The sequence below is a fragment of the Brassica rapa genome, chromosome A10 (genome assembly GCF_000309985.2).
Source record: "Brassica rapa cultivar Chiifu-401-42 chromosome A10, CAAS_Brap_v3.01, whole genome shotgun sequence".
NCBI lineage: Eukaryota > Viridiplantae > Streptophyta > Magnoliopsida > Brassicales > Brassicaceae > Brassica > Brassica rapa.
The window spans coordinates 4,383,573-4,394,607 of record NC_024804.2 but is presented as its reverse complement, the minus strand read 5'-3'; the positions used below and the strand labels follow the sequence as shown (position 1 = coordinate 4,394,607).

General features: G+C 34.3%; 1 protein-coding gene and 1 non-coding gene across 3 annotated transcripts; both read right to left on the bottom strand.

Moving 5' to 3' along the window:
- Positions 1-2,656: 2,656 nt before the first annotated feature.
- Positions 2,657-4,630, bottom strand: LOC103849531. Of its 2 annotated transcripts, XM_009126288.3 has the most exons (5): positions 4,251-4,629; positions 4,039-4,166; positions 3,855-3,967; positions 3,136-3,321; positions 2,657-2,939 (listed from the first exon to the last, which is right to left on the bottom strand). In XM_009126288.3, the coding sequence occupies exons 1-5, from the start codon at positions 4,550-4,552 to the stop codon at positions 2,910-2,912; spliced, it is 759 nt and encodes a 252-aa protein (XP_009124536.1). In that variant the 5' UTR covers positions 4,553-4,629; the 3' UTR covers positions 2,657-2,909. The 2 variants fall into 2 exon arrangements, with proteins under 2 accessions (XP_009124536.1, XP_033137855.1); XM_033281964.1 differs by lacking the exons at positions 2,657-2,939; positions 3,136-3,321 and adding an exon at positions 3,525-3,661 and having other exon boundaries at positions 3,730-3,967; positions 4,251-4,630.
- Positions 4,631-10,327: 5,697 nt separating this feature from the next.
- Positions 10,328-10,433, bottom strand: LOC117129409. Its single transcript, XR_004453058.1, has one exon. It is a non-coding gene; the product is annotated as a small nucleolar RNA R71 (small nucleolar RNA).
- Positions 10,434-11,035: the final 602 nt, after the last annotated feature.

The window sequence follows — 11,035 nt, the reverse complement described above, 5'->3', positions numbered from 1 at the left end:
ATCTGGAATAAGCCATGCTTATTTAGCCAAGAAGGACTGGTTCAATCGACTAAGTCATGAAAATCCAGTCCGCATTCATCTTTCCTTTTGCAGAGTCTTTTCCACACTATATAAGATATTTTGTTATGATTGGATCCATTGCTCCACCAAAACTCAACAATAGAGTTAGTGAATTTGTTACATAGGTCCTTAGGTAGCTTAAAACAGAGATGGCATAGACTGGGAGGTCTAAGGCGATTGACTTTAATAGAGTCTCTCGCTCATGTGAAAGAGTTTTTGCAAACCAACCGTGATGCGTTGAAACATTCCGAAAGGCCAAGATAACTCCCATCTCCACTCTCTTGTAAAAACTTCAGCAGGTTCTTCTTCAATCCCTTGAAACATTCCGAAAGGCCAAGATACATCCCATCTCTGCCCTCTTTTTATTTCTCTAAAATACATTTGGTTTATGCTTTGATCTGATCTGGTGCCTTTGTTCTAAATATGATTGATTACTTCAGTTTGTTTATCTCTTGACCATAATCTTTTTCTTAGCATTTTAAACATTCAACGATGACAGCACTCTCATCCCTGTCTGCCCTTCATATCAGTAAAGTATCATCGGTGAAGAGGAGATGATGAACAGACGACTATATGTTCTCAATCTGATACCATGAAGTTTGCCACTCTTTCAAGCCACATTAAGAATATTCATCAGAGATTCTGCACACAAGATGAATGAAGATGGAGACAAAGAGTCTCCTTAGCAAATTCATCTTTCTGGCTTGATAAAACTATGAGATTAGCTATTCAATAGGATTGGATACGACATTGTGCTAACACGGTCATCACTCAACAAACCTATATTCTATCAAAACCCATCTTCTCCAATGGAGTTTTTCAGAAAGACCACCACCAGGGGAGAAGCTAGACAATTTATACTAGGGGTGCATTATTAATAGAAGGAAGCATAAAGGGGATTTAAACTTGGTGAACTATGGGTGCATAATTTGAATTTTACCACTTTAGCTAACAAATTTTAATTGTTTTAGCCTAAATTTTTTTAATCTGGTTATTTATACAGGGGCATGTGCACCCATTACCATCAACGTGCCTTCGCCCCTGACCGCCACCGTATCATAAGATTTCAAAACTCATTTAAAAGTTAGCATATATCATACATCATACAATATTATGTCATCTTACATTTTATAGCTCCAAATATTTACAAAATCAAAATTAATACAAACACTTTAGCAAACCATATGTAAAAAATCAAAATTATATATTTTACGTTAAATTATTTTTTATTAAAGGGTTTAAAAGATTTTTTTTATTTAATATAAGCTATAAATTATTAAAACACTTTACAAAGTTATACTATTAAATTAGCCAAAATTTACCAAGGAAATCTTAAGTCTCACGAACTCAACAAATATAACTCTTATAAACTGCACATAAAATATAATGTTTGAGAAATAGGTCTGGGCATCGGGTCTTCTGGTTGGGTGCGGATCGGTTCCTTTCGAGTCTAGATTTTTTGGATCCAAATCATTTGGACATAACTATGTATTTAAAATTTTCTGGTTTGGATTTGGGTCGATTCCTATAGGGTCTGGGTCCAAAAATCATATACCTATAAAATACTTATAATTTTTGGATACGTAACGGATCCGAATCGGTTTAGGACTCTTGAGACTCGAAAAAAACTTGAAGTACCCGAAAACTCAAAAACACTGAAACACAAAAATACCCAAAAAACATTTCCTAATAACCAAAATACTTTTTAAATTTTTTGAAATTTTACCCGAAACTCGAAACTATAATCGGAAACCTGGATCCGAAACTTAAAAAGTATTCAAAATACCGAAAACACATTTAAAATACCGAATACATATCTGAAATACCCAAATATGCACAAAACATTTCAGGTAATTTAGATATCGATTGGGTCTCGGCTAGAATCCATAATCGAACAGATACCGCAGTTCGAAGAAGAAAATCAAATATGTACTTCGCCCTGGACTCGGACCCAAACCAAAGCTATTTTGGTTTGGTTTTTCGGATCCGGTAAAATGTTCAGGCCTAAAATAGAGTTATATAAGAGTGTACATACCAAATATTATATAAACTAATCCATAAATTATATAATTTTAAACAAATACCCTTCTTCGATATAGTGAATTTGTAACATAATAATGTACAACAATTCAAAAATACTAATTCACAAACTTTGTTTACAATCCAAAGAAAATCCGCTTTTTTGAAGCGCGGATCAAGATCTAGTATTATAATATATCTAGAACATGGGAGTTTGGTCCAATGAACTACTGTAGAGTTCTATCGAAATTTTTGAGTGATAAGATTGAAGCTCCAGCACTCACTTATCTATTTGAGAAGCAAATAATAGAAAAAGAAGTAGATTTGAGGAAGAGATGATGGAGTTGAACAAGGAGCTTTAAGATTTGAGTTCTGACAGTGTAGAAGCTGCAATACTGAGGCACCAAGGAAGAAATCATCATCATCAAGAATTAGTTTCAGTTCATATCCACAACCATTTTTTCTTTCAAAGAAATTTTGGTGGTAGTAATTTTGAAGTTGTAAATTTTACATTTTCAGTGTTTCATTTTTCTCACGTTTTCTTAATAATTGTTTACTTGCCAATCGATTTCATCACTTGAAAACTCACTATTGTTTGACATTTTGGTGTGCTTAAGTGACTCTTTTCGAGTTTCATACATTATAGAAATTGTTTGGGACAACAGGTAAGAATTGCTTGGCACAAGTAATGGCATCCCTCCCTGCAACTATATATAAATATTACAGTTGTCCTGGAACTTTTCAAATATATCCTCTGCTGACAGGATGAGATATATGCATATAGAATATAAACTTCCATTCGCCCGTATGTTCATGGATGCGAAGCTCCATTACCACCGTCTTATTAATGAAGTAAGCAACTGCAACAACATAAATGAAGTCAGATCAATACCTTTGGACAGATGGTGAAGATGGATAAATAATGACCATATGCAAGAAAACTAAAAATGAAATCTGATACAAAAACGATGGACAGAAAACAGGCAAACTGCAACATCTAAAAACAAAATTACAGGATGATGTCAACTTTTCTGAACTAAAGTGTATTTTTTATACCTCAAATAGTTCGAATGCGCTGCCTTTTCGATATGTATCATCTTTCTTCTTTGACTCTGAAGGAAGCACACTGAATAATAGTGCTCTCCACCCAATAAGTAAAACAGCAGTACTTCCCATTGTCACCAAGATAAAGCTATAAGATGGGATGTGGCCTGACGAGGTTGACCTTATGATCACCCCAAGCTGTAAGGAGATGAAGAAGCTTAAACAGTTTAGCGGAACACATAAACATAAAGTTAACAGAGACACTAACATCCTAAAACTACATGCCAGTTGACATAAAAAACAACATCTACACAACAATGGACTGATTAAAGAAAAGATAAACTTATTTACCTGAATCTGATTAGAGATCGATAAATCATCTACCAAAACTCGGAGCATCGTTTCAAAAAATTAACAAAACATAGACACATAATATCACCCTTACATTTTTCTAAAAACCAAACATAGATAGAAATAGCAAACTCATGTTTGAACCAAATATAGACTGATATAGAAAAACTATTCACAATGGTTAATTCTAAAACAGTTTAGTAGACACATGAAATGGTAGTTAAGAGATAACATCCCAAAGCTACATCAATTGACATAAAACAAATCTACTCCACAAGAATTATACATAACAAAAGTTAAAAAGTTTTATTCTCAACCAAACATAAGACACGTATAGCCCAAACATTGCTAGTTTTCACTTCTGGTAAATGTAGTTTTACCGGAACACCGAGAGCCCAAGATTTAGCGGCTGCTAGCACAGCTTTTGACTGACCCTTCATTCCTCTCCCTTCCTCCGCATATCCTCCCAAGAAATAAGCACTCAGAAACCATCCTGCCAACGCAATTTTGTCATTCCATTTCAATCTCAAACAAATTACACAAACTGTGCGGAAAGAACGTTACCAGCAATGAAAGGGTCAGCTGTGTGAAGAGTATCGAAGCTAAGCACAGGGAATCCATGGCTGAATCTCCCAATTGCAGAGAAGATAAGCAAAGCCAAAACATCCCCACCAGCAAGTAAAGCCACACGGCTGAAGAAAACAACAACACAAAAGAATCAACAATTGGAATTAAAGAAAATAATACAAACAATAAAACCAGAAAGAAACCTTTACCCCCATTTCTTGATTGAAGCATCTGATTTTGGTTTATCGAATTGAATAACGCCTTCGAGCGGAACATTCTCTTGACCGACGAAGACTGTGTCGTCTCCTGTAGGTGGAGTAGAAGGCGTGGCGGATTTGACGCTTCCGTTTGAGTCAGAGTTAGAGAGAGTGAGGACGACGCGTCGCCGACGGCGAGTGTTAGCGGAGGGAACGAGTCCGAGCCATGGATCCGAAGAAGGAATACGAGGGTTGGGTTTGGTGATGAATCTGGCGGCGGAGACAGGTCCTGTGGGAGCGCGAAGAACCAGCATTCTCCTTCTCTCTGCCTAAAACCTCCTTGTCCGCCACTTATCCGTATTCCCGAGTCTCATCTCATCTGTAAGATTTTTAAATGTTTTTAAATTAAATAAGACCAAAAATCATTATTCCTTGGATACTACAATATATTTTAAATTAAAGTATATTAATATTTTAACCTATAAATATATTAAAAAATATAAATTATAACTCCTTTTCATATGTGATATTTCATTTTGGACAATCTCTTAGAAAATTATTTAAATGAATTTTTGTATACATATTCGAATTATTTTAATTATTCTAAAAAAAATCAAATAGGTATTCCATATTTTTCTGAATTACATCTGAATAAATTTTTTTAATATTTTTCTATTTACAATATAAATATATATTTCATTTTTTCATTAAAGCAAACACTTTAAAGTATTTAATAACTTTTATATTTATTTCGAATATAAATGTACTATTTTTCACTTAAACAAACATAAAAAATATTTAATTAATTTCGTAATTATTTAAAATATAAATGTATATTTCACATTTTAATAAATTTTATGATATTAATTTAACAAAATATTTTCAATTAATTTTTGATCTCTAACAATTAAGATTTATTAATTTAGATTTTTGTATTACACTGTTAAAAATAAGCTATTAATATGAATATGTCTACAAATGCTATTTTGAAAGTGTATTAAGTTTCTGTTATTAAATATAGTAGTCGGTTTAATTTTATATTTTAATAATACAAGTAAGTGACTCCTTATTTAGAAAAATATAATCAAGCTTATTTTATATAGACCATATTCATATATTATTCATTAATGTCATTGTTTTTTTTTATCTTATGCAATTTTTAAAGTGCAATGGGTATTGAAACAATTTATTTCATTAACATAAATGACCGATGAATGATTGAAAAATATATTTCTATGTGAATATTTATATTTTCAGTGTATTTATTATCAAATGTAATTGTAGATTTAAGTGTAAATTATATAGCATGATGTATTATAGATAAAGAATTAAATAAAAGAATTAACTTTGAAAAATAATTTTTAAATAATCCAAGATGTTTGGGACAAAAACAAAGATAGAGAGAAAATTCAGTTTTAAAAGGACAAATACAAAAATAATGCATTACAATTTCCGGTTTAACAATTTAAATGAAGCACACACTTTATAAATTACACTTAATATAGGTTATTCACTCAAAGATTTAATTCATACAAATAATTTGAGTAACATATATGTATGACAAAAATCTAAATACAATTATAATCTTAAGGAAATTAATATCTAAGTTATTATTAAATTGAACATAATTTTTCATAAATATCACATAATGTAAGGTTTTATTTAGTGTTCATATTTTAATAAGAAAGGTGTCACTAATAATTTGAAGCAATAAATTAAATTACTGCATGCAAACTATAAAATTATTGTTTTGAAAATATTGTATTAAACTATTAGTAATATGGTAACTATTAAAATTATGGGGTTTTTCAAATATGACCTAAAATTTCAAGTTAAACACAAAACTACCCCATGTTTTTTTTGAAACTTTATTTTTCCCTGTTTCTTTTATTGAAAATGATTATTTTATCTTATCATCCTCATCTTCACCAAGTATTTACAATATTGTCATTGTCATCAATACACTAACTACCATGAACAACCAATTTGAAATTCTTAATGCACCAAAGTTTCGATTTTTACTCTTCATATCTCATTAATTGTGCACACAAATCACATATCTTTCACTCTTTCTTCAAATTCATCCAAAAAAATTAAGATTTTGATTCCAAGCTTTGTAATTCCGTAGATTTTATTTAAGGAAATAATATATATATATAATAAATTTCAATTTGAAAAATGAATGGTCCATAATAGACATACTATATAATATAACATTCTCTAGCAAATTAATTTTGGACTAACAAAATTCTCAATTGATTTTCAAGCCGCCACGTAAACAAATTAACATTCCAATTATGTGAGAACTCAGCATGATATTTTTTTAATTAGTACAAACTACATGTTCTAAACTTTTTAAATATTTCTCTATTAAAATATAGGGGATGTTAAACCATTGATCACTAATTTTTAACATAATAATTTTAACAGTTTTAGTAATTTTGTCGTTTTTTAATTAAAAATGTAACATATACGAAAAAAATCTATATTTTAATTTTATAGCTAAATTGATTGTTTAATATATTTTAATAATATAAAATTAAACAAAAACTGTGGATGAGATATAAATTGTTATCAAATCTTTATTATTAAAATCATTAATTGTCATATATATATATATATATAATAGTCATATTTGGCAATTCCGTAAAGAAAAAAAAATAGTAATTGTACACTTTAATTAATTTTATGATTAGTTTAATGAAAAATATAATATATACTTAATTGAACCAACATATTTTCTAAGGATTCTGAATTTCATTCTGGTGATGACACGTGGCTACACTTAAAGGTTGTAATGTTTCTCGACTAATATATAAGGGATGTTGTTTGTAAAAATAAAATACATAAACTATACTAAAAAGGAAAATAATCTTTAATAATGGTAATTAAATGTAATATTTGAATTTCATTAAGGATATCTCAGTAATCAACCATCGTAAGAATTAACGCGAGTGTGATATGAAGGAAACTGACTTCTTAAATAATATTATAGAGATAAAACAATTAAGCTATATACATAATATCAATATTATATTTGGAAAGAAAAATTTATATGGTTTTGTGACTAATGCTGATGCTCTAAAAGAAATGGGGGAAATGTAAAGAGGGGCAAAATGGTAACAATGTATAAATATACTTCAGATTTTTTGTCATGGTTCCTTTCTTAATTAAAGTTTTTTTTTGTTTTTTTAACTCAACTTCAACTTTTCATTAGCCAAATAAGGGTACACATGATTTACACCACAGTGTTTCAACCACACTTACAACAAAGAGATTAGTATCATCTAGAATCACTACATGGATCCTACACTACCATTCTGAAACCATTGCTGCAATTTAAACCCCAATGAACACGATACTACTCCCACGACCTAGGAATAGCCGGTTCTTAACCACCTACTTGGACCAAGAAGACGAGAGCCTTGTAGACTGATAGATGTTCATCGCTAACCAAGATACCACATTGACGCTTGGCATTGGTCTCCTAAGGATCCGAATGCTACACCGGACCAACACCTCAACACCTCTCGGTGCATCTCTTGACAGGACCAACACCCTTGGTCTGAAAGCTTCGCTCCTAAGCCAACAAAACATTTCTACCTCCTACATTCGACCCAATGGTGCGACCAACATTTACTAATGCAAGAGGATAACCGATCTACTCCCGAGTACACTCAAAGTTTACCTACTGAATCCATAAGATCAACAGTTAAGTACATGAACCAGTAGTTTCTTCACCAAAGGTGCATTCTCGAGCTAGCGACATCGTCTTGTTGTTCAATGCTGCGACCCTCAGCCAAACAAACGGACACCACGATCCGTAATGAAAATCGGGTCTTGACTAACAGGCACGAGCCGGTGTGTAACATATCCAAGCTTTCCGGGGAGCTGATATACCTTGGATTTGACCCATTTTTATCCATGGTATATTATTATTTTACTATATATATATCTATGTTTTCTACTCTTCTAGGTATGTTTACAGGTTCAGGTGCATTTCGGAGTAAAGCTATGACTTTGGAGTATTTTGGAGCATAAAGGACATTTCACCCGAGCTGACCACTTAGAAGTCGACGAGAGGAAGAATAATCGATCGATGCGCATCAGTGCTGACGATCGATATCAGGAAATGCCTCGACAGATGAAGATTAATATCGATCGATGTACACAAGTACCGTCGATCGATGTCGAGACACCAGACGCGACATTTTGGATTCAGCAGACTTAAAGACCAAGGCCAAGCCAAATTACCAAAATGCCCTGACGAGTTTTTAACCTAGTAGAATATATACTGCCTAAGTGTTTGACAGCAGAGAGAGCTTTTTCTTTTCTAGACCTAGTTTTGTTACAAGTTTCATTGGAAGAGAAGATCACTTGTGATTGGAACTCCTTGTTTTCATTTTCTTATCATCTATTCTATGAGTTTCTATTTATCTATTGATATGAATTGCTTTGCTATGTCTGAGTAGTTCAACTGTTAGATCCAGGGTTCAGATAGGTTTGTGAGATTAGCCCCAAACTATAGTTCTGCCTTGTTGTGATATTCATGATAGATTTGTATTCATTGCTTGTTTTAGCCTAGCTAACTAGAACTTGATCATAGGATTGCATATTCCAGCACCCTTGTTATCCCATCCTGACATCTATCTATCATATTAGGATTGCTAGAGAGGGCTAACCGCCAATTTAGAATCTTAGTAGAGCATTTTCATACTCGCGCATAGGCATGGCTAGAACCCGTCGATCGATGTCCTCAACTGACAATCGATCGATGTTGGCAAAAGTGTATCGGTCGACGTCTTAATAGACTATCGATCGACACTCTCTTGTGTCTGCATCTAACCGGTGAGACACAAGATCTAGTCTGTTAACCAGTGGTACATGCGACAGCTGATCACTGAGTTAAGCGAATGAGCTCTAATATATCATGCATGCAACAGTTAGGCATCTATAGGAATTATAATCTCCAACACCTGAATAGTGGCCCTGCATCTAATATCATTTCCAACCTAAGTTACATTTATCATTTACTCGCTAGTTACTATTGCTATTTTATTTAAAACATTACAACATTTAGAATTAATAAACACTAGATTTAATTGTTCCTTAGCTCCTTGTGGATTCGATCCCTAAGTACTACATCTGAACCTCTTTTGATGAGAGTAACACTCCTTAGGGTAATTTGAGTGGTATCAAATTTGGCGCCGTTGCCGGGGAGCTTTGATCGCCATTAGATTTAGTTTTATTAATTCTTATTCTTTTCTTTACCCCCTTTTCTAATAATCTTTTTTTTTCTTGTCTTTTCAGGTGCATGCCCAGCGGTACCAAAATCAACAAGGAGAAAGACTTGCTGTTCTCAGACGATCCTGCTCATTTGGAACGCACCATCCGTAGAGGTCAACGTTCCACATCGCTCGACGCAACCACTTCGTCGTCGATCGATACGCACAACCAACCGTCGACCGACACCAGACCGTCATCGTCGATCGATCCCAATCGTTCGAAAACGATCGATACTACACCGCGTGCGTCGATCGATACCGTATCGTCAAAAATGGTAAACATTATTATTCTAACTCAGGATGAGAACGGAAATCTGTATGACCAGGCCGGTCATCTGCGTAATGCAACAGATCAGAAAATAGATGCTCAGGAAACTGTAATCCCTGATGCTGATGCTACAGAAGCTGCTCAACCTGTAGATGAGAACGCTCGATCGAAACCACTGGACGACTACAATCGCCCAGATGAGTACTGTTCCAACAGATCAGCGATTCGACTTCCGGAGATCCAGAAGCAGAATTTCGAGCTGAAGCCTCAATACTACACTCTCGTGTCGCAGATACCCTACTCTGGGTTACCGCACGAGCATCCTATGGACCATTTGGAACGGTTCGAGGATCTAATCGCTGCCATTCGGATGGAAGGAGTCCCCGAAGATTACCTGCTGTGCAAGCTCTTCAGATACACGCTGAATGGAGAAGCGATGCACTGGCTTAGGCAGCAACCCACATGATCTTTAACATCCTGGAGCGACATCAAGAATGCTTTCTTACGAAACTTCTTCGATGAGGCGCGCGCTGAAGAACTTCGGAACAAAATTTCCACATTCTCGCAGAAGGCTGGAGAGTCCTTCAAAGATGCGTGGATTAGATTTAGGTTTTTCCAGCGAGACTGTCCACACCACGGATTTAATGAAGTGCAGCTGCTAAGCACTTTCTTCCGAGGTCTCGCCTTACAGTATCAAATGGCTCTTGATACGGCGAGTGAAGGAAACTTCACTACTCGGAATCCGGTGGAAGCTGTGAGACTTATCGAAAACCTTGCTAACAGCAGCAGCACCAAAAACACTGACTCTGAACGGAAGAAGTCTGTAGCCTCTATCGGGAAGGAACAGATGGACGAAGTAAGAGCTAAGTTAGATGTGGTGCACAAGCTTCTTAGGAAGCAAGTCTTTTCAGCTGAAGGAGAAATAGCAGATACAGAAGGAGAAGAAGATGTGAACTACATCGGAGGTACCAGATTCCAAAAATTTGGAAACCAGGGCGGAAACAAAAACTTCTTTGGAAATGGCCAAAGAAGTAACCAAAGTTCACAATTTCAAAAACTCTTCAACAATAGCAAGAGCTACTCGAACTCTTACTATCAAAATCCACCACCCCAAACTCAGGAAAGCAAGATCGAAGAAATGCTTGATCGAGTACTGTTGGGACAACAACAAATCACCGTGGATTTCAACGGTAAGATAGACTCTGCCTACAACAATCTGAACACCAAAATCGAGACCTTAGGGA

Excerpts from the sequence above, each read along its gene's own strand:
- LOC103849531 (XM_009126288.3), bottom strand. The coding sequence starts at position 4,552 with ATGCTGGTTCTTCGCGCTCCCACAGGACCTGTCTCCGCCGCCAGATTC. Across the intron at positions 4,167-4,250 it reads GCTTCAATCAAGAAATGGGG|CCGTGTGGCTTTACTTGCTG; the intron begins GTAAAGGTTTCT and ends TGTTTTCTTCAG. Across the intron at positions 3,322-3,854 it reads CTTGGGCTCTCGGTGTTCCG|CTTGGGGTGATCATAAGGTC; the intron begins GTAAAACTACAT and ends ATCTCCTTACAG.